Below are 22,956 nucleotides of genomic sequence, written 5' to 3'. Positions count from 1 at the left end.
ACCGACCTGCCCTGCAGGTCTCGGTGGCAATAGGAGCCTCTAGATGAGATAGGACCTAGTCCAAATGAAAGTGGGGAAAGGGGAACTTGTTTGTCTTCTAGTCTCAGCTGGGAATTCCCAGCAAACCCTGGAGGATTTTATCCAAAGCATTCTGGAAATGTGCACCTTACCAAACACACCACCACCACCCACACTGCCTCAGATGCCTTCAGTTAGCAAAAGTCTAGATTTAACCACAAAATCAACCAAAATAAAATGCATGCTTTGATAAGATTGGCTCTGAAACAGATGAAATTGGAGATGGTGCCCAAGTCTTCCTTTCATCCTCTGTTCCACAAACGCATTCCTCAAGATAAGCTACTCCGGACCCTTCTGACACGGTGGTTCAGGGAGGGCATGCTTAGTTTCCATGGCAGGATTTATCCCTCCCTCCTAAAAGAGAAAATCCATACCCACTAAAAAGGAAAGGAAAAGGAAATGCTTTAACTAAACCTATGTACCCCAAGAAAGTTGCGATGGGGTATGCCTGGAGGCAGGCTTCCACAGAAGCTGCCTGTCCAGTGGTGAAGCTCTTTGGCCTGCAGTTTAGTTTGCAAATAGCTTGAGGTGGCCTCCCCTTTCCCTCTAGCTTCGATTAATAAAGCAAAACCCAAAACAAAGGAGGGCCAGGGGCTCAGGGACTCACCAATGGTTCCCCCTCTCCCACTAACTCTTTCCCCTCCCCATCTCTGTCTCATCTCTACAATCTGCTAAAGCCTACATCCATTAGTTAAGTATTAAAGGTGTGGGGTTAGGGAGATAAAAAGCTATGAATAGCACCACTGTTTTTTAAAGCACACCATTGAAGAAGCTAAAATCCAGGTCTGCCCCCCCCCCCCATACTCTGTTGTCCCCAGAGCAGGGTTCCTCCTGGCTACAGAAAAGCAGAGCAGGAAAGAGCAAGGTTTGCAACATAAGTATCCCTCCCTGGCCTCTCTGTCTGCACTGAGGACTAGGGTCTTTAACTAGATCAGATCAACTGGTCCAGGGAAACAATTTTACACGCAACAAACTTCCTCTCGTTGCAAAGATGAATTGAGTCGTCATAAAAACAGGAGGAAGGGAGACCCTTCATCTAGACCCGTTTGGCAGAAATACCTTGTACTTTATTCCAAGGGATGGAGTCCCTTGCTAGGCAGGAGTTAACACAGGAGTCCAGAACTGAATCAGGACTGAACTCTGAATACCCCAGGCAGTGCAGCCAAGGACAAAGGAATTATCCCATGGGGCAAAACTGCCCTAGTGAGGAACTGAGGTCCAGCCCAATGTGGCAAGAAGCTCTAAGGAGTTCTGATCTCTTTAGAGAGGTGATCCGCATAGCCAGACCAAATCCTATAGACTGTGAGCGCAAAGTCCCTCGTCTCTCCCAGACAGAACAGAAATCAGCCTGCATCACAGCACCCCAAATGGACCTTGGTGTGCTTGGCAGACAGCCCACTGTACACCAAAGAGCAAACAAACCTTCCTTTACTCCAGTTAGAACAACTAGGGCGGGTCTGAAGAGTCCGTTCTTCTTTGAAGAACTAATGTGAGTTCATAGTGAATGATGTTTGGTTTTTTTGTTTTGTTTTGTTTTGTTTTGTTTTGTTTTGTTTGGCTTGGAAATTCAGGCAGCAGACACTTTTGAAAATGACTTGGTCTAACCCTGTTACCCGGTATAAAGGGGCAGCCCGCTTGGAATGGCTACAGAAAAAGAAGATAAATTCTAAGGGTGATGGAACCCAGTGCTCAAAAGTAGGGGTCTCCAGGACAACAGAAACCAAGAGGAAATCAAAGGTATCAGGAGGCTAGCGTGGCAGCTCTGACCTGTCACCAGACTTCTCACAATTCAACATTGTCACAAACTCCTAGGCTGGGTAGGGGAACCTAGAGCAGCAGGCACAAGGGTTTGGCCCTCGGGCTATTGGCTCCTAAGACCCCCTGAATTCCCCTCCTCCACTCTGCATGGACAACCCTCCGCCTAGGTGATAGATAGTGTTGGGTCTCTGCAAAAATACCGGCTTGGCAGCCCCGAGCAATTCCCTGTCTGAGGCCACCCAGACTCAAAAGTAAGTCAGCCTCTAGGGTTTCTTCTCACAAATCTAAGTTAACACCTGAGATCTGCCCGCACCTGGCCCGGGAGGAGTTCACTCTCTAACTTCTAATTAGGTCGAAGTAGTGTCCCTCCGGGTGTGGGGGAGGGGCCCCTTTCCTTTATTGTCTTCTAGAAAAAAATGAAAAGGTATCGCCAAACTTCTAGAGTCCAGGGCCTGCGTAGTTCTGCACCTGCCAAAAGCGGGATCTTTACTTCAATTCAAACAGTTGCCCCAGCCCACGCGGGTGGTGAGGGTAGCGTTCAGGGCCTCAACTCTCCTCCACGTCCTCCCCTGAGCCAGGAGGGACGAAACGCTAAGCAACCTCGGACTGGCTGCCCTGCTTTCCCGCCGCACATTCCAAAAGCAAGACTGAACCCCAGCCTGGATCTAGTTCCCGCCTCTGCACTGAACCATGCCCCTACCGCAGGACCCTCCAACGCCACCTCTCCCCTCCTTTCTCTGGCGTCCGCCAGGCGGCACCCTTCCAAAACAAAACAGAAAGACAGTGCGGGGTAGCTTCGCGGGTACATCTATCTACCCGGCTACCCACCCCACAAACGCGACCCCACCACTACCATCACCCATCAGTGGGTGCCCGATGACCCACGGCGAGAGCCTGAGTGTGCGTCTAGCTACACTGGGTTGGAAAACCAGGCTGAGTGCTCGCGGGACAGTGCTCCCGAGTCCTCTCTCCAGGCCCGCGCACCCCAGCTCACCTTCTCTCCGGTCAGCACGTGCAGCCCCTCGCGCACCTTGGCGAAGGAGCCTTCTCCCAGCTTCCTGCTGCCGATGAGGTAGTTGCCCACGCGCTTGTGATGCTGGAAGTCCCGGAGCCGCTCGCGGGACACGCCGCTCACCCAGGCGGGCAAGAAACTTCCCTCGCAGGCCGCCGCCGGCCTGGCCGTGTCCTCCGCGCCTCCGTCGCCCCCCGGCGCCGCCGGCTCCCCCAAGAGCCCGTCCCCGGCCGCAGCCGGCATCGCGCTCGCTCGGCTCCCGCGCTTGAAGCCTCTCCTCCTTCGGCTCCCGGGGCTGCCCGGGCTCCTCCTGCCGCCGCCCTGGACCTGGCCCCGCCCGGCCCGGGTCTCCGCGCTCACGCCCCCCGCGCCTCCGTGTAGCGCCGCGCGCAGACAATAGCTGGCGACGGGGCGACCGGGGACCCGCCCCCGAGAAGTTCGTCCTCGGAGGATCGATCGCCCAGATCGCGCCTGCGGTCCGTCTGGTGTCCCGCTCCGGTGCGAGAGCGGACGGCTGCTGGTCCGAGAGGGGTACGATCCGGTGCCGGAGTCCCCCAAGCCCAGGCGCCGCCGCCCTCTGGCCCGCAGGGTCGTCAGCGGTGCTCCCCGGGGCCGCTCCCGCCGGAGAGGAGCGCGCGGCGGGCTGCAGGCGCCCTCTGGAAGGCAGCAGAAGAAAGCCCCATTCAGTTTGAATTTGCAGAAATTTAATCCGCTCGCGGGCGGCGGGGACAGAAGCGAGCTCCACTCCGCAGCCTGAGCACTTTCAAATCCCTCGTAGCCCCTCCTTCCTTCCCCGCGCGCAACAGCCGAACTCGACCCTCGCTGGAGAGGGGAGGGGAAGGGAGAGGCGGAGTGGGCGGCGAAGCCACCTGAGCGCCAGACAGGGGGACCCCGCGCGGCCGCGTAGACGCGCGCTCCCGGGCTGCCCAAGACTTGCCGCCTCCGGGGGTGGGGGCTTTGGGGGTGCAAATCGCGCAGGTCTTGGGCAGCTTTCTGGACCTTTCGAGAGTGAATTTCCTCACCAACCGCACCCACCGTGAGCAGGGAGAAAGAGAAAGAGAAGCTCTGAACCGTAGGAGAGAGAGTTGGGTAGCTAGCCCAGAACCTGGCACATAGTAGGGATTCTGGAAGATGGGTGGATGGATGGGTGGGTGGGTGGGTACCTAGAAGGCTGTGTGTCGGGGCTCTCACGCGTACTAGATTGCTGTTGTCTGGGAAAAAGCAGCCGCCACAGTTAACAGTAGTGGCGGCAGCAAAGGAACCGGGGCGTTTGCCCCCTCTCTGCCTTCCATAGCGATGATGTTTTGCAGGGTGAGCCGGACCGGAGCCTCGCCGCTCCTGGATGCTTTTGTTCTGCGGGCTCTGTGACGGTACTGATCTCACATAAACAATAAACAGCCTGAGACACCTACCTACCCGGTATCTCCAGGATCCCCAATATCTTCCTGATCCGAAATGAGAGACACACAAAAAAAAGGGATGCAGACAGGGCTTTCCAAAATGCGACCTGTTGAGGTGCCCGCGTCTAATGCAAATTTAACCTCTGATCACACATCATCTGAGCTCGAAGGGAGGATTCGGTCCTCACAAAGTTCATTTCATTGTTTACCCCGCAGTAAACAGGTATGACATCATCGATCCACATTAATGCTCTGAGATGGGGGAGGGGATACAGCTGTCACCCACCCAGTCTTGGGGCAGGCGGAGGTCCCTGACATATCTGAAGAGTAACCCCCAAAATGCCCGTTTTCAAGTCTAGGCATCTATTGCTTTGAACCACACATATTGTAAGTCTCCATCCACCCTTGCTATTGTGACCGACGCTAGTTTTGTCTCGGGCTGGGGTCTCATTACTCTGGATTTCCCATGTTAAAAGACAAGCTTTCTACCGCTTTCTTGCTGTACCTAAGGGATGTCTTAGCTCCTACAGTTTCTGCAGGGCTCATCCAATCACTATCGCGTTTCTAATTCAGTGACTGAATTTTTAAAAGGCAGGAGGTGGGGAGAGGGAGAGGATGCTGGGTTCAAAGTGCAGGGAGGATGAGGTCCACTTTGGGGTGAATCTTCCATCAGGAAAGGATTTAAAGTTTCCCAATGTTGCATTAATTTAATTTTAGGAAATTAGCTCTTTGTGAAAATTTAGAGATTCATTTGTTGCAATTTAAGGCAAATCCCAGAGAGTACCCATCATTTATGGGGTGGGGAGCACTTCATAAGTAGTGGAAGTCACTTATGATGAAATAGAGACTTTCTTTCCTTTTAATGTTTTGATTATACCCTCCCAGAGTAGAGGTCAGGAAATGGGTGAAGAAGAGAGAAAACACAGGCCCATTAAATCTTCAAGCCTGCTGCTGCCTGGGTCTGGTCCAAGTGCACTGCTAATTCTATTGGCTGGGATGGATGCCAAAGAGAAAGAGAAGTTCAAATCCCAGCCCTGCCTGAGCTTATTAACTGGTTTTTGAACTACAATTTCTACTGTTTGAAGTGGCCTTGCTCAATAAGGAGTGACTCCAGAACTTCATTTCATAAGACAAGTAAACGCTGTGCCCTGCAAGTGAGCGCTGTGTCACTCGCCCATGAGGTATTCCAGAAACACCTCAGAGGACCAACCACCTACCACTGAAGAAGCTCCCAGGCTTGTGGGGTTCCTCTAGGCATTACAGGTCCTCTGTCTTTGGAATAAGAGATGGCTCGACAAGAGCCTGCACTGCTCTTCCCGAGGACCAGAGTTCAGTTCCCAGCATGTACACTGATCTGCTTGCAACCAGCTGTATGCAACTCCAGCTTCAGGGAACCCAATGCCCTTTTCTAGCTTCCAGCCTCCAAAGGCACCTGCACTCCGATGCACATCTCTCTCTCTCTCTCTCTCTCTCTCTCTCTCTCTCTCTCTCTCTCTCTCACACACACACACACACACACACACACGGGGGAGGGGGAAGAGGGAGGGAGTGGGGGAAGGAGAAAGGGGAGAGAGAGAGAGAGAGAGAATTTGAAATAAAGTATTTTTTAAACAAGTCTGTCCGTCCTCGTCTGGGTTTTCTTTCCTAGCTCTATACTTACTTCCAAACTGATGCTTCTGGCTGGTTTTCACCCAAGATGGGTGTTCCATTAGGAGAAACCCTTTCCAACCAACGAGCTTCCATAGCTGATGAAATGAACCCTCTGTTCTTTTCACGGTGTACTACTCAGCTTCCCATCCCCCTTCTATCCTCCATGTTGCTTACTCGCTTTTTAGGTTCAGGGGACAGGGCCTGTGGCTGTGGGGTTTGCACTTTGCCCCTCAGTACCCACACAGCGTCTGAGCTGCAGACTTGCCTAAAGAGTATTTGTTGACTGAGTGTTCAGTGACGATTTCTTGCTCAGGGACAGCAAGACCCCATCTGCCCTCAGTTAGATGTTACAAATGACTTTCTAAAGTTACTGCTACATTGTTGCCTTTGGGGAATCAATGATTTTAATCATTTGTCAAAGAGAGGCCATTCTCAAACCTGGTGGAGTTAACCCTTTCAAAACATCATTCGCAAGAGGCCAGGTAAGCCCGGGGAAGATGTTTCGGTTGACTTGTGCCAGCTGCTTCCTTCTTGCTCTCCCTTCTCTCCTTTTCCTCCCTCCATATGGCTGAGCCTATGTTTGTGTCCTCCCACAGTACACCAACTACAAGACCCAGCTGGAAGCAGTCAAAGACAATTAGAAACAATCAGCCTGGCACTGCCAGGAAATGAGAGTTGGCTAGAAAGGGTTAGGCTGGCAGGAGTGGCATGGTAGCTGGAGAAAAGACAGCAGAGCAAAGGCAGAAGGCAGGAGAAACGATGCCTGAAAGACAACCTGAGAAATCCGTGTGTTCTTTGTTCTCTGAAACTGGCAAATAAAAGATTCTGGATTTGAGCTGTGTCCCCAGAGTTGGTGTGCCCAACTGTGACCCCTGTTGACCCACTGAGCTGTTCACTGTGCTCAGTGCAAAGGCTGAGGAATAGGGGTTCCTCGATCATAATGGCAGGTGCATGGGCAGCCTGGCATCACCAGTACCCCAACAATGACTTCTCAATAGGGAAAACGCTGTCAACTCACCTCTGTGCCTCAGTTTCCTTACCATGTAAAGCAGTGTTTAGCTCAGTCCCTGGTAAGTTAAACTTGTCTATTTTTGCTCACACTTTCATTGGCCTTAGTGACTTTTCTACTGCTGTGAGGATATGCCATGACTAAGGTAACTTATAAAAAAAAAAGCATTTAATTTGGGGTTAACGGTTCCTGAGGTTAGCGGGATCTATGGTCATGCTGACAGTAGGCATGCTGGCAGGCAGGCTTGGCTCTGGAGCAGTAGCTAAGAGCTTACATGTGAGATAATAACTTCAAGGCAGAGAGAGAGGTTAACTAGGAATGGCATGGGCTTTTAAAATCTCAAAGCCCACCCTCAGTGACACACCTCCTCCAACAAGGCCACACCTCCTAATCCTCCCCAAACAGTTCCACTAACTGCATAGCAAAGCATTCAAGAAAATGAGCCTATGGAGGCCACTCTCAGAGAAGTCAACCCAGAATGTCTCAAAGCCTACACATGCCTCTCTTGGGTATTGTGAATCTCAGGTTGGATTATAACCCTCAGATTGGACCTCTTCCTTCATTCCAAATCTCATGGGCTGACTTCTCCATCTCACTGGGCCATCTGATGAGACCTCAGACAGACTTCATCCAATGCCACCACCCACACCTCTCCCTTCTCTTTTCTTGGGCTTCACTCAAGTTCACTCAAATATCAAGCAGCCGTCCTTTGCTTCCTCTCCTTGTTAACCATTGTATCTATTCTGTCAGACAAACCATGCCCACTTGTGGTCATCATCTGCTCTCACCCCTGTCACCCTATCCCAGCCACTACCATCTCACCTAACTGGAGTCCCTTGCTTCTATACCAAGCCAAAACACACACACACACACACACACACACACACACACACACACACACACACTATATCTATACCTATACCTATACCTATACCTATACCTATACCTATACCTATACCTATACCTATACCTATACCTATACCTATATCTATATCTTTATCTATATCTATCTATCTATATGAAGTCAGGGGCTGGAGATATGGCTAAATGGTTAAAAGCACCTGCTGTCCTTCCAAAGACCCTGATCTCACTTTCCTGGCGTCCATATGAGTGTCTCACACCAATCAGTAACTCCCGTTTCAGGGTATCTGATGCCCTCTTCTGGCCTCCTTGGGCACTGCACACATGTGCTCCACACACACAAACAGGCACACATACAGATTCCCCACAGCTGTGTGCTGGGCTCACGGCAGGTACCCAGCCTGGAACATCATCTCAACTCTTGTCTGTGGGGGAGATGAGAGTGGTTCTGGGCTTCAGAAGGTGTGACAACTTCAATGTAATGGAAAGTGGGCAGTGACACCGCACCAAACCCCCACAACTGCCTCCCAGCAGCCACCACAATGACATTCCCTGTGAAAAGAAACATTCTGTCACACAAGATGCCAATGGTTGCCCCTCCAGGAATGCTGTACTCTCAACACAGTTGTGCCTGGCGCAGACCACAGGAGCCAAGGGATGTACTGTTGCAAGAAAAATTATTCTCCACCTCCACCCTCAGGGGATGTAGGATTCTCAGACTCTGAGTCCCAGATGGGGAGGCTGAGGAGAAATGACATTTGAGACGTTTCACAGGGAAGACGCCGTCCTGCACAGTCCTCTTGCGTGTGTTCGTCAGGTGGAAGTGGTATCTGTCCCATCTCACATCAACACTGATGTCACTCCTGTGGCTTTACAAGGCCCTGAGATCTGCACCTCACCCTGATGTACCACACTCTCCCCATGCCTCACATCCACTCCCATCCCCCTACAGTCACCCCACTCCGGGTGCAGAAGCCCCCTCCCCAGTGGACTCCCTGCATTGCCTGTTCCTTAGAATATCTACCCCCACAGAGCTGGCTCTAACCATCTTGTCTCTATTCAAATGTCACTATCTTATGCCTTTTCTGTGACTTTTTCTATAGTATAAACAGATCCACCTCCCTGTGACCCACCTCCTTAATCTTCTGGCTTTTTTTTTTTTGAGTATTTATTGCTGACTGAGAAATTACATCATCTCCTTATTATTTTGCTTACTGATTGTATTCCTTTTAGGAACTACAGCCCCACGAGAGCTGGGATTTTAGTTTAACTGTGCCGTGTATGGAGCCTGACTCCTGGGAGGGAAGCAATACGAATTTGTGTGGGTTGGATGATTTTATTTTACTTTTCAAGACGGGGTCTCCTTCGCTGTGTATCCTTGGCTGTCCTAGAACTCACTCTGTAGACCAGGCCAGCCTCGAAAGTAGAATGAATTTTTAACTTACAGTAATAAACAAGACAGAAAAGGAGAAATTGCAAGAAAACTGAGACCAGCTGGAGAATATGTTCACCCCAAAAGCACATTGGAATAAAATAAATATTTATGCTACAGAGATAAAGCTCTGTGATGAGCTGCATTGTGGATTTTGGGAAAGGTTACCATCAATACTAAACTCATTGACCGTGCCTGGCTGGGTGCTGCCTACTGCCCGTTTCTGCACACAGCCTGCAGTAGGGAGAGTGTGTAGTGAGCACAGGATGAGCAACCGCTGTGTGGTTCGGGATGGAGCCACGGAGATGGTATTGAGTCAATGGTCAGAACCCAAACTAACGGTGGAGTGCTGCCTAGAGCGGGTAGGTGGCCTGACGCAGACCAGAAGAGGTGGGCGCCCCCTGCTGGCGGACACACTTCCCGACACGTCCCAGCAAGGAACCACCAAGTGATTTCTCACCTCTGCAGGTCAGATTTCTTCCTCTGGAAAGGGAAGAATCTTTTTTGTGTGTTTTGTTGTTCTTAGCACACAAATATTACATCACAGTAGTTAAAGATGTAATTCATAAAACGATAAATTTCAGTCAAGAGTGAATGCTTTTAAAGATAAGGCTATCGAGCCCCTCTTCGACGGAAGCCTACCAGAGGCATCCTGGAGTAGAGACAACTTCAAGCCTTATGCTTCAAGCCTACCAACAAGCCTCTGCTCCTGCCTCCTGACCCTGACCCTCTGTTGTGTCTCTTCTGAGGCCTTTGTTACTGCCAATGAATCGCTATGCCGAAAGACTGAAAATGAGAGATAAATCACTAGATAGGCCAATTAATAGGTAATCTAGACAGTCAAAAAATATACAAAAACAATAGGTTGATGATTGAAAGACAGATTAATAGATTGCCAGTAAATAGATGCATTAATGATAATAATAATGAGGTTGACACATGATATTTAGATAAAACTTAATAAAACTTCCCGTTGGAGGAATTAGAGAAAAGATTGAAAGAGTTGAAGGGGCTTGCAACCCCATGGGAACAACAATGCCAACCAACCAGAGCTCCCAGGGACAAAACCGCTACCCAAAGACTATACATGGACCCACCCATGGCTCCAACTGCATATGTAGCAGAGGATGGCCTTGTTGGGCACCAATGGGAAGAGAAGCCCTTGATCCTGCCAAAGTTGAACCCCCAGTGTAGGGGAATGTCAGAGTGGGAAGTAGGGTGGATGGGGAGGGGAACACCCTCATAGAAGAAGGGGGGGGGGTATGGAATAGGGACCTTATGTCTGGGAAACCAGGAAAGGGAATAAATAACATTTGAAATGTAAATTTTTAAAATCCAATAAAAAAATAAAAATAAAAAAGAGGCAGTTAAAGACTAATAGATGTGAGTGCAAGATGCCCTCAGATTCCAGAAGAGGGCATTAAAGCCCCTGGAGATGGAGTTACAGCCAACTGTGAGCTGCAGGATACTGTGTTGGGAACCGAATCTGGTCCTATAGAAGGGTAGTGTGTGCTTTTAACCACTAAGCCATATTTCCACAAGCTAGTTGGTTGGAGTTTTGAGACAGAGTCTTACATATAGCCTAGGGTAGCTTCAAACTAGTGATCCTTTTGCCTCAAGGTCCTGTGAGCTATGACACTATGCCAGCCTTAGTTAAATGTTTTAAAGGTCCACTGGCCTCATACTGTTGAAGAAGTTCGACATCACACCAAATAAACTAATTTAATATTATGAAACCACACAGAATTTGCAGCTTTCAAGTTACATTTTATATACTTATTTTGCGTATGCAAGCATAGGTGCATGGGGGTGCATAGGTGCTGCAACATGTATGTGGAAGTCAGAGGACAGCTGGTTCTCTTCCACCATGTGGGTTCCAGAAATGGAACTCAGTTTGTCAGGCACGAAGACAAGCACTTTTACCCACTGAACCACCTCTGCTGACCCAAAATGTGCAACTTTTAAACATGCCGCATTTAAAACAAATCCAGGGATTTGTTTTAGAGAGGTCCACTATGCATTACAAGTGTGAGATTTATTCTCTATACTCTACAACCACATTTCTTTTCCTCGAAACTTTAGCAAAACTATTTGAATTAATCCATACATCAGTTAGTGCCCATTTTCATCAATACAGCCAAAGGCTGTATTTCGTTGTGCGAAACGGCAAGATGTGATATCTCGCCCTGTTGCTATAACAGAATATCATGATACTGTGTTCTCTATCAAAGAAAAAGGGTCATCAGGCTCAGAGTTTAGACTCCAAGATTAGATGGTTTCAGTTCTACCTCTAGACAGGGCCGTCTTACTCCATCACAATACGAAAGATGATCGTTATGATGGGGATCCCATAACAGAAAGGCATAGCAGTCTCCTGGCAAGACAGGAAGCAAGGTGTGGAGATTCTGAGGCCAGACGCATTGTCTTTATAACAATCTACTCTCACAGGACCCAGTGACCCAGTGTCTTAGTCAGGGTTGCTACTGCTGTGCTGAAACACCGTGACCAAAGCAACCTGGGGAGGAAAGGGTTTATTTGGCTTCCACTTCCACATCGCTGCTCATCACCAAAGGAAGTCAGGACAGGAACTCAAGCAGGGCAGGAACCTGAAGGCAGGAGCTGGTACAGAGGCCAAAGGGGAGTGCTTGCCCACCACAGCTTGTTCAGCCTGCTCTGTCATAGAACCCGGGACCACCAGAGGGTGTACTCATTCACATTGATCTGGACCCTCCTCTTCCATCACTAATTAGGATAATGGCCCTATTTCCTGCAGACCAATCTTATGGAGGCATTGTCTCAGGTGAGGCTCCCTCCTCTCAGATAACTCTAGTTTGTGTCAAGTTGACATAAAAGTAGCCACCCCACTAACTACCTTCTACAGCTACCATGCACACAGTGCTACACTAGAGACCAAGATTCAATCATGTGAGTCTCTGGGGGGAAAATGCTAAGCCACAGTCAAACCATAGCAGACAGAACAGCCCCTCACAGGGTTAGATAGATGGCTTTGTGGTTAAGAGCACTGGCTGGTCTTCCAGAGGTCATGGGTTCAAGTCCCAGCACTTACGTGTTGGCTCGTAACTGTCATAACTTCCATCCCACGGTTCTGATACCCACTTAAGACCTCCTGCAGCTCTGGGCATGAATGTGGTATACAGACACACATGCAGACAAAACACCAGCACAGTTAAATAAAATGGGTCTTTAAAAATTAGAAATTCAGAAAATGTTTTTGTAAAACATTAGGGCTTACAAAACACTGTCTTATTTTATTTTAAGATGTACAGCATGGTATTCCATCGAAACAAAACTTGATTTTTTTTTTCCTCTGTTTGGCTTTTGTAAGGGAGTTTGTGAGTTGGGGTGACATGTGGCTGTCACGACTCTTACCGCGCAATGTTCTTTGCTCCTCGAATCTGAGAGGAATTGGTTTTCAATGGGATTCAATTCCTATGGGCACACTTCATTTTCAAATCTGAATGCTTCCACAGTGATGTGATATTTTTAGAAGCCCTTTGGATATGTCTTTTCAGTTGTACTGATTTTATTGAAATGCCAACTATAACAAAGCTAAAATCATAAAGGTAAATATTTAGATCAAAGAACACATTTATGCCTGATTTTTAAAAAAAATAAGTTAAATTTAAGATCTGCAAGAAGAACAAGAACACTGTAGAATGTTCAGTTTTGGTTCCTCAGAAATGAAAAAAACATATTGTGAGATATATATATATATATGTATATATGTATATGATTATATACATACATTAAAATCTTGTAAATGCATTCATTTTTTAACCCAGCAGTTTTCATTCTAGGAATTTAAAAGAATCCCTTTATGCACGTACATAAACATGCACACACATCCACAAATGCACACACATATACATGCACACATGCACATATATACACATGCACACACACAAACATATGCACATGCACACACATGCACACATACACATATACACATGCACACACACATGTGCACACATACAAACCTCAAGAAGGCAGAAGGGGAACTGTCTGGGAAGAGGACAGGGATCAATAGGTGGGAAGGAGGAAAGAGAAGGAAACAGTGTATGGTGAATACTATAAAATGCACTGTGTATGTGTATGAAAATGTCACAATGAAACACATATATTAATAAAAGCTTTTTAAGGGGAGTAAATGGAAATGTGACACATGCCTATAATCCCAGATTTTACAGGAGTTCGAGGACAGCCTGAGCTACATAGTAAGTTTAAGGCTAGCCTGAGCTACATGAGGCTGTCAAGAAATAAAATCAGAAAGGGAAGGGGAGGAAAGAAAAAGAGGAAATGGGAAAACATTTCAATAAATATATCTTAATCATCCCAGAAATATTCAATATAAAATATCTAATATAAAGTTGGCACCTCTGTGGCCATGGGTTCTGCACCCATAGATTCAAGCAGTTGTGGAATCTAAATGTTGGGGATGGGGGAAAGAAGTTATACCCTGTTCTGTGCACATCACCCTGACAGTCACCCACAGCCCTCAAGACAATTTGCTACAGACCATGTACACATAACATTTATCACAGTAATTTCTTACAACGGTCTGATTATAAGACTGGCATGTTGTGTGTTACCCACGTGCTCGCCACTTAGCCACACCCTCAGGCCCTGAGAATAGTGCAATACACGCAGAGTCTTGTGTTACATGTGGCTTCGGGCATCTACTGGAAGCCTTGGAACATGCGGCCTACAGATAAGCGAGGGCAGGAGGGATCCAGGAGTCACCACTAGGAAACCCAGCAAACACAGTACACTGTTTGGCAGAATGTGGGACCATGTGGTCATGTTGTGAAGCCCAAGAATATTTGTGAATGTTGAGGGTTGTAAAGTAGATAATATTATAATGCTAATAGTACTTTCTAGGAGTAGTCATTGAATTAAAATAGCATGATATATGTACCAAAAAATTAACAGAAATATATTAAAGAACTGACTCCGAGTTGAGTGTAGAAAGGCTGTGGCATTTATTCTGCCTGGTTGGACTCCGCTTGTGTACTCAACTCCACTCTATCTGTGGACCTGACTTTGGGAGATTTGAACTGAGAAGTCCATGTCCTTTCCTTGTAAATATGGATAGGTGACAATTAAAGCAACAGAGATGATGTGGTCTGACAGTTGAGATGGGGCTGGTAGAGCCACTTCCACCAGGATCTCTTGGAATATGAAGAATGACTCCTACAATGTGTGTTTGTGTGCATGTGTGTCCGTGTATGTGTCCCTGCAGTTGAGATGTGGTTCCTCAGTTTCCTGCTCCTGCCGTGTGTGTGTGTGTGCGTGTGTATGTGTGTGTGTCCTATGTGCAGTTGCCTTGTAGTCCCTCAGCTTGCTGCTCCTGCTGTGTGAATGCACTCATGTGTGTGTGCATGTGTGCACCTGTACATGCATGTGTGCATGTGTGTGTCCCTGCAGTTGAGATGTGGTCCCTCAGTTTCCTGCTCCTGCTGTGAGTGTGTGTGAATGTGTATGCATGTGTGTACTATGTGAGTTGACATGTGGTCCCTCGGGTTCCTGCTCCAGCCATCATGCGGTTGACCATTATGGATATCTAGCACCTGGAGCTGTAAATCAAAGGAAGATTTCCTTATGTTGCTTTCACCAACAACAGAAAAGCAGTTAACCCTTACGGTGCCCTCTCTGAATTTCTCATCCATAGACTGTATGGACATGATGAAGTGGTTACTGTCACTTGCCACTAAGTTTGAGGGGCTTTTTACACAGCAAAGATAACAGAATAGCATGTTGCAGCAGGAAGCACACTATAGATAACAAAAGTACAAAAATACTGCACAATCGGCAGAGGAGATGAAGGGCTTGAGTGAGGCAGGGGTCAGGGCTCAGGGGATAAAGTGCCTGCAGTCCATGCATAAGGGTTCCTAGAACCCACATGAAGGCTGAACATGACACTTGCAGAGCTGTAACTCCAACATAAGAAATGTACAATAAGGGCTGGAGAGATGGCTCAGTGGTTAAGAGCACTGACTGCTCTTCCAGGGGTCCTGAGTTCAATTCCCAGCAACCACATGGTGGCTCACAACCATCTGTAATGAGATCTGATGCCCTCTTCTGGTGTGTCTGAGGACAGAGACAGTGTACTCACATACATGAAATAAATAAATCTTAAAGAAACTGAAAGGTGCCCATTCATGTCTGGCAAAGGCTTTATCATTATTTTTTAAAAAAGAAATATATAATATTAAGTGAAGTAACACAGCTTCAAAAAGGAAAACACTGCACGTTCCCCATGTATGCAGATCGTAGTCTCCTGTGTATGTGTGTGTGTGTGTATGTGTGCCTGTGCGTGTGTGTGTGTGTGTCTGTGTGGGTGTGTGCATGCAGGTGTGTGTGCATGTATGTGTATGTGTGCACGTGTGTGTGAAAGAAACTTGCATGTTCCCCCATGTATGCAGATCATGGTATCCCATGTATGTGTGAGTTTGTGTGTGTACATGCATGTGTGTGTGCATGTAAAGATATACATGAGCATACAGTACAGCATGTAGAAAGAACACAAAGGGCAGGCAGTGGGTCGTGAGGAAGAACTGGACACAGGCAATGGATGGAGGACACAAAACTAATAATTTTTCTAGTTTTGACCCTGTTGTGGATTTTCCCTTTTTCAGTTGTGAATAAGTGCATAATGATATTCAATAAAAAAAAAACCCACAAAACCCAGTGTGGATCTCTACAGCTTCAGAATGGTGACTCTAACTGCAGGAGTTCAGTGAGATGTGTAGACTTGGGGTCTGGTTAATTTCCCTATGTGATTTTTTTATATTCGCAAGGTTTTTATAATATCGCTTCAGCAAACAAGTAAAAACACTGGCTGGCTTCCTTGACAGCGGCAAAACCGGGCAGCCCTCAAAAGATCATGCGCGGAGAAGTAAGGAAGGTCCTTTGGAGAGTACCATCCACGGCAGTGGGGTGGTGAGATGGACAGCCAGACTTGGTGCAGCGCTGGAAGTTAAACTAAGAGTACTTGAAGGTGGGGTCAGTGTGGGAGGAGAAGATGCTCATGCCTGGGCAGCTGAACCAGAAGCACACATCCAGATGTCCGGAGCAGCGAGTGTTTACCTCTCCTATCCCCAGACACTGATGGGGCAGCATAGTGCCTCTGAGAGCATCCTTCCTCTTTCACAAATGATGCTTCTTCTCTCTGTCTTCCGGGCACTGAGGGACCTCCACCGTTTTCCTGGTGAGGCCATTGAGTCCTCAAGGGCTGCTCTGTGACTCAGTCACCTCCAGCAAGCTGCACATCTTATAAATGATCACATTAAAAGTTGGGGTTCTGGCATGTGGATTTGGGAGGGCCGCACCAAGCTTACACTGGGGAGCAACAGGGGAACAGATATAAGTGACCATGGGCTGAGGGTTCAGGTAGTCAAATATGGCCAGTGCCCTGACTACAGGAGGGTGACTGAAGGAGGAGCAGAGTTTAGGGTGAAGTGTAGCTTGGGGACATGCTGGCAGAGGGAGACTGTGAGTTCTACTGGACATCATCAATAAAAAGGCTTGGATGCTCGGGACATTTTGAGTGACGTGGTGCTGGCCCAGCATGTACAGGGTCCTGGGTTCAAGTCCAAGTAATGGACATAACTGTGATAGACAATTAGGACTTTTAGGATGTTCAGAACGGTAATGAAGGGAGAAGGTGCGCCTCAGTCATCAATGTGAGAGTCTCTGGCTTGGAGAACTGAGATGTATTTTAAGCTCTGGGCCTACATGAGGCCACCTAGGAATTGGGTGAGAGGAAATGCAGTGTCTGGATAAACCCTCCTGTGTCAAGCATCTCATTTCTTCCTGCAGCGAGCCTCTCCTTTCTGCAGTGAGCCTCTCGTTCCTAAGGCCTCTACAATAAACAGCTGGAATTACAGTTAAAAGGAAAAGCCTAAGTATCGTCTTGTGGAAGTCACTAGAGCATCCCATGGGGGCTCCTTCTCACTGGAAACAGAAGTCACACTTGGAAGGGAAAGCGGAGACGACTCAATGAAGTGGGACTGTTCATAGAAGTGGGGCACGACTGCAATTCTCTGGGGTTGGCAGAGTGGGAATTTCTGCATCCTTTGAGAAATCAGAAGGAAGATTACCTGAGTTCAGGACCAGTGGCCATGAGCAGAGAGCAGCCCAGTGCAGAGACAACCAGCTGGGTAGATGCTCCAGTGTCTCTTGGTCCATCCTCAGCTCTGGGGGCATCTGAGAACAAGGATCAAGGCGGTTGCTACTGTAATATCATCCCCTGTGAGGCCCACAGGAGGGACAGAATGAGGAAGGCACTCTTGGAGAGGACACAGGGGCAACTGAGATCACAGTTACCTCCCCTTGCACGGGAGAACCATAAATCATCTTAACACTTGGATATGGGTGGCCCCTCCACACCGACCCAGTCTCTCGCTCTCTATGTCTGCCTCTCTCTCTCTCTCTCTCTCTCTCTCTCTCTCTCTCTCTCTCTCTCTCTCTCTCTCTCTGTGTGTGTGTGTGTGTCTATCTTCCTCTCTCTCTCTCTGCCTGTCTCTGTGTGTCTATCTCTGTGTGTCTATCTCTGTCTCCCTCTCTCCCTCTGTGTGTGTGTCTGTCTGTCTTTCTATCTCTCTGTGTGTATCTCTCTGCCTCCCTCCCGTCTGTGTGTGTGTGCAGATCTACGCCTGTGCATGGAGATGCAGGCACCCCATGAATGTGCACTGGAGGCCAGAGGAGGATGCTAGGTGCCTTCCTCTGTTGTCCTCTGTCTTAATCCCCTGGAATGAAGTCTCTTGTTGGAGCCATTTTTCAGCTTGACTGGCTGTCCAGTGACCCACCTGTCCCCTACTCCTGTCCTCTAGAACTGTAGTCACACGTTCACGCAGCCACATCCACTGTTTTATGCAGGTGCCTGGGACCTGAACTCAGGTCTTACCCACTGAGCCATCTCCTCTGCTCCAAATTTGAGATGTGTGTCTAGCATTAGACACCAGACAGCACTGACACCGTAGGCTAGGAACAGTGGCTCTCTGTCCTGTGCGCAGCCTCTTTCCTCAGACCTGGGATGGAGAGCAAGAGAGAAGCCACCACTTGGAGATGAGAGAGCTCAGAGTTTACCACAACTCTCTCTGAAGAAAATCTCCTCTGACTCCAGCACGCTGTTTTTATTTGGTTTATGCATCACGAAAGCCATTTGGGGACACCTCTCTTCCAGTCCTTCCCGATGTTTTCAATAGAATGCGAGCACAGGATCTCCTCTTCGGGCAAAAGTCCCACTATCTTCCTGCTGTGTGTTTACATGGGACCTTAGGACCTTTGATACAGTAAGTTGGAAAGAAAAAATAGCAGTCCAATAAATGACATTGGGACATCAATTAACATCCAAGGGCAAACACTGAGTCAGTCACCATACCATACCACTAATATAAGTCAACTCCACCATGCTCGAGCATTAAAGCAAGCCCCGAAACATTGAAAATAAAAAGGGACCAGGAAAGCCTGGAGATGGCTCAAGTGAAGCACTTCTGCCTAAGTCAGAGGAGTGAGTTCTCCAGAACCTGTGTGAAAGTCAGATGCCGTCACCCACACGCCTGTAGTCCCAGTATGTGTTCACATGGAGATGGGAGGCAGAGACAAGGGCATCCCTAAATGTTTATGGGTCAGATAACCTGACATCTACAGCAGTGAACAACAGGAAGATTCTGTCTCAAAGTAAGAGAAAGGCAAGGACTCACAACTGAGGTTGCCCTCTGACCTCCACCTCTCTGTGTATCTATCTATCTATCTATCTATCTATCTATCTATCTATCTATCTATCTATCTATCTATCTATCTATGTTTCTATCTCTACCTCTCTCTGTCTCTCTGCCTCTGTCACCCTTCTGTCTGTCTGTGTGTCTGTGTGTCTGTCTGTCTGTCTGTCTCTATCTATCTATCTATCTATCTATCTATCTATCTGTTTCTATCTCTACCTCTCTCTGTCTCTCTGCCTCTGTCACCCTTCTGTCTGTCTGTCTGTCTGTCTGTCTCTATCTATCTATGTTTCTATCTCTACCTCTCTCTGTCTCTCTGCCTCTGTCACCCTTCTGTCTGTCTGTCTGTCTGTCTGTCTCTATCTATCTATGTTTCTATCTCTACCTCTCTCTGTCTCTCTGCCTCTGTCACCCTTCTGTCTGTCTGTGTGTCTGTGTGTCTGTGTGTCTGTCTGTCTCTATCTATCTATCTATCTATCTATCTATCTATCTATCTATCTATGTTTCTATCTCTACCTCTCTCAATCTCTCTGCTCCTGTCACCCTGTCTGTCTGTCTGTCTGTCTGTCTGTATCTATCTATCTATCTATCTATCTATCTATCTATCTATCTATGTTTCTATCTCTACCTCTCTGTCTCTCTGCCTCTGTCACCCTCCTGTCTGTCTGTCTGTCTGTCTGTCTCTATCTATCTATCTATCTATCTATCTATCTATCTATCTATCTCTATCTCGTCCTCTCTCAGTCTCTCTGCTCTTGTCACCCTGTCTGTCTGTCTCTATCTATCTATCTCTATCTCTTCATCTCTCTGTCTCTCTGCCTCTGTCACCCTGTCTGTCTCTCTAACACACACACACACACACACACACACACACACACAACACACACGCACGCATATACATGCATGCACACCATACACACCACCAACAAAAAAAGCCCTGTGGACTAGAAATAGAGAATAACATTTTAACTCAGCAAAAACCTCACATGTGAAACTTTTTTCCGAGTCTGGGGACCCTGAGAAAGTGCTCTGGAGACCAACTTCAGAAAACCTCACTGTCCATAAACCCGACTGCTGGGCTCTGAGATCTGTCAGTATGTCATTGAGCTCACACTACCCAGCCTGTTACTCAGCACCGGGCGGCACTTCCACAGCCCACACCCAGCTTCATGCCCATGAAGACTCGGGCTGTCAGTCTCTCAAGCTCCGACAGGACCCACACGGGGTCCTGTGCTCACAAGGCCACTTGACTTTTGTTGAGTGAAAATCTGACATTGATGTCTTGAAATTATCTATAATTTTCTAACAAGAAACCCTAAGTGTTTCTCGTTGACCCTTGCAAATGCTGTGGTTGATCCTACCCAGAAACAGGAGCCCCAGGTTGCCAGCATTGGCCCAGGGATGCCCTGGCTCTTTGAAGAACTGGCCCTCTTAGTACTGCACACTAGTCAAAAGTGTTCCTGTCCGGTCTTCCCTCCCACCTCTTCATGACCCTTTCCACTTTCTCACAATCCTTTGCCATAGTGCATCTCTGTGTATCTGGTCACATCTCAGTGTCTGCTCCTTGGAGAGAGCCAACAGCTTGCATGGTACTGGGAGAGATCAGATGATACAGGGAGAAAGATCTAACAATGTTTTACCTTCGATTGGCTTGCCTATCATTTGATGGGAAAAGAGAAACTATGACTATGATAGGAAAGTTGGACAATGACAGCCATTGTCACAGGTAGTAATCCCATTGTTGAGGTCATCGGTGGGGGCCTAGGGGGCATGCCCAGTGGAAAGGGACCGGAATGGAAGGCGCAAGGATGTTGGCATGTGACAACTCTTGGGATAATGGAGTCTAGAAAGACAGTGGTGCTGGCTGAGCCCTGCTCCTGGTGACCCTGCTGCAGAAAGATGTACTGCCTGCTGGCTGGCACAGAGTCCAAGCCAGGAGACCTTGGAGGAACTCGCAAGGAGACCTGTGAGCTGCAAAGGGCAGAGGCAACTCAGACCAGCAATAAGGAGAAAGTTCGGCTCTATTGCGGGTGCCTCTAGAGATGTTTGGAAGCTCAGCCAAGGCAGACATCAGGCCTTCACAGCCAAGGCTCAAGGGAAGAAAAACTATGGCAGCAACCCAGCCTGTAGAATAAATCAAACAGAAACAGACAAAAGAGAGTCCAGGAGGGAGATAGCATGTGGCCTCTTCAATCCAGCTTCAGGGTCTAGGTTGGACGTCAAATGGGTGGAGGTGAGTCCCGTGTGCAGTTACTACCTCTCCCACTACATGGCTCACCCACAGCTTAGGTGTCTCTTTCAACAGAAAAGCATCTTTCCTCTATTGAAGTCCAGCTACTCCAAAAATTCTCTGTGCTTACTTTCATGCTTTTCTTCCTCCTCCCCTCCCCCTCCCTCTCCCAATCCTCCCCCTCCTCCTCCCCTCCTCCCCCCTCCTCCTCCCCTCCTCCTCCTCCTTCTGCAGAAAACTGGGGAATTATAGGCTCACACAGAGCGCAGTTCTGTAAGTTGGTCTTGTTTCAATCAAGAAAATCCTCCCAACAGTCTGGAGTCCATTTCGTTCCTTCCTACTCTGCAGCCCCCTTTGAGGCTTCCTGCTGGCCTCAAATTTGTTTTACATAGGATGGCTCTGGATTACTTTTAAAGCCCGGTTTGATACAATCTGGCTCTGGAGCTCAGCTCTTCCACTCCAGGGGGAGTTACGGCCTGGCTTTCTGCTGATGTGAGTTTCTTTGTAAGCCAGACTTTCCTCTTTCTAACATTTTCTTATACATTTCAAAAGAGCAGAATGGATATAGGCCAGAAAATGGAGGCTGGGGTCTCCTTACCCAGCGGTGGAATGTTTAAAGTGGCTGTAACTTGTACATGACAATGAAATCTGTATTTCAGGTTCATTCTAGCTCTTTGTGATCGTGGGCTTCTGAGAGTGTGGTGTGTAGGGTTTCAACCAGATGATACATTAGGATGTGATTACTTACTGCATAGGAACATTCGATCAGCAAATATTTACTAAGTGCTTTGGTCTTTTCGTTATCATTCCCAAATATTTGCTGCTGTTCCCTATGGGGAGATTATGCATCCATGTGCCAGTGGCATCGGGAAAGCCACTTTCTTATCCAATGAAAAGTCAATAGAGGGTCACATGTAACTTCCAGGCAGAATCGGAAAGAGTCAATGCAAGGTTCACCGCGTCCTTCTCCCCACCCCCTGTTGGTGACTGGAGATGTTCCTGACTGAGTCCCACAGTTGATGAAGTGGAGTCACAGAAGCAGCACAGTGGACAGACATGGAGTCATCAGCTGATTTCTGTTGAGGGAACAGAATGTCTGATAGTTGTGAATTATGCCTTTTGGTCATGCTTTGGAGAATGGGAATTCCAAGATCAGGGGCTGCAAATGGGGCAAGTCCTTGAGCTGTGTTATCTCATAGTGGAGGACAGGCAAGTATGTGCAGAGTATGAGAGGCCAGATTTACCACTGCCATTGCTGCTGCTGCAGCCTTCCTCTCCTCCTCTTCTTCTTCCTCCTCCCTTTCCCCCTCCTCCTCCTCTTCCTCCTCCAACAACAACAACTCCTCCTGCTTCCACTTCTCCACCTAGTGTTTATTTATGGTGTGTGACATGGTGTGTGATATGATATGCATGTGTGTATTGTGCTGCCTGTGTGTGGTGTGTGTGTGTGTGTGCAAGTATATCTATGTAGTATGTATGTGTGGTATGTGAGTCTGGTATGAATGTGTGGTATGTAGGTGTGTGGTATGTGTCTTTGTGAATGCATATGTGTGTGGTATGTATGTATACACACATGTGCAGATGCACATGTGTGTAGAAGTGTCTTGAGGCCTCAGGTCAAACTTAGGTTTTTCCTCAGGCACCCAGATGTATTCACTCAGTCACAGGATTCCCGTCTCTACCTTTTCAGAACTTGGCCACCACAGCCAGCATTTTTATGTGGATCCTGAAGTTGAGCTCTGGTCCCAATGCTTGCATGAGTTCAAGTCCTGGCTTTAACAAC

General features: G+C 47.9%; 1 protein-coding gene across 2 annotated transcripts in view; it reads right to left on the bottom strand.

The window, feature by feature from the left end:
• Hunk (hormonally upregulated Neu-associated kinase) overlaps window positions 1–3,620 on the bottom strand; it is a 116,341-nt gene extending 112,721 nt beyond the window's left edge. The window contains 1 exon segment of one of the 2 annotated variants that reach the window (NM_001191662.2): window positions 2,831–3,620. In NM_001191662.2, coding sequence (NP_001178591.1) covers window positions 2,831–3,091 — 261 coding nt within the window. In that variant the 5' untranslated portion in view covers window positions 3,092–3,620. 2 annotated transcript variants of the gene reach the window in all.
• Window positions 3,621–22,956: the final 19,336 nt, after the last annotated feature.

The sequence above is a fragment of the Rattus norvegicus genome, chromosome 11 (genome assembly GCF_021556685.1).
Source record: "Rattus norvegicus strain SHRSP/BbbUtx chromosome 11, alternate assembly SHRSP_T2T, whole genome shotgun sequence".
NCBI classification, from domain to species: Eukaryota; Metazoa; Chordata; class Mammalia; order Rodentia; family Muridae; genus Rattus; species Rattus norvegicus.
Note: the sequence above shows the minus strand (reverse complement) of the source record. Positions and strands in the feature narration are given on the sequence as shown.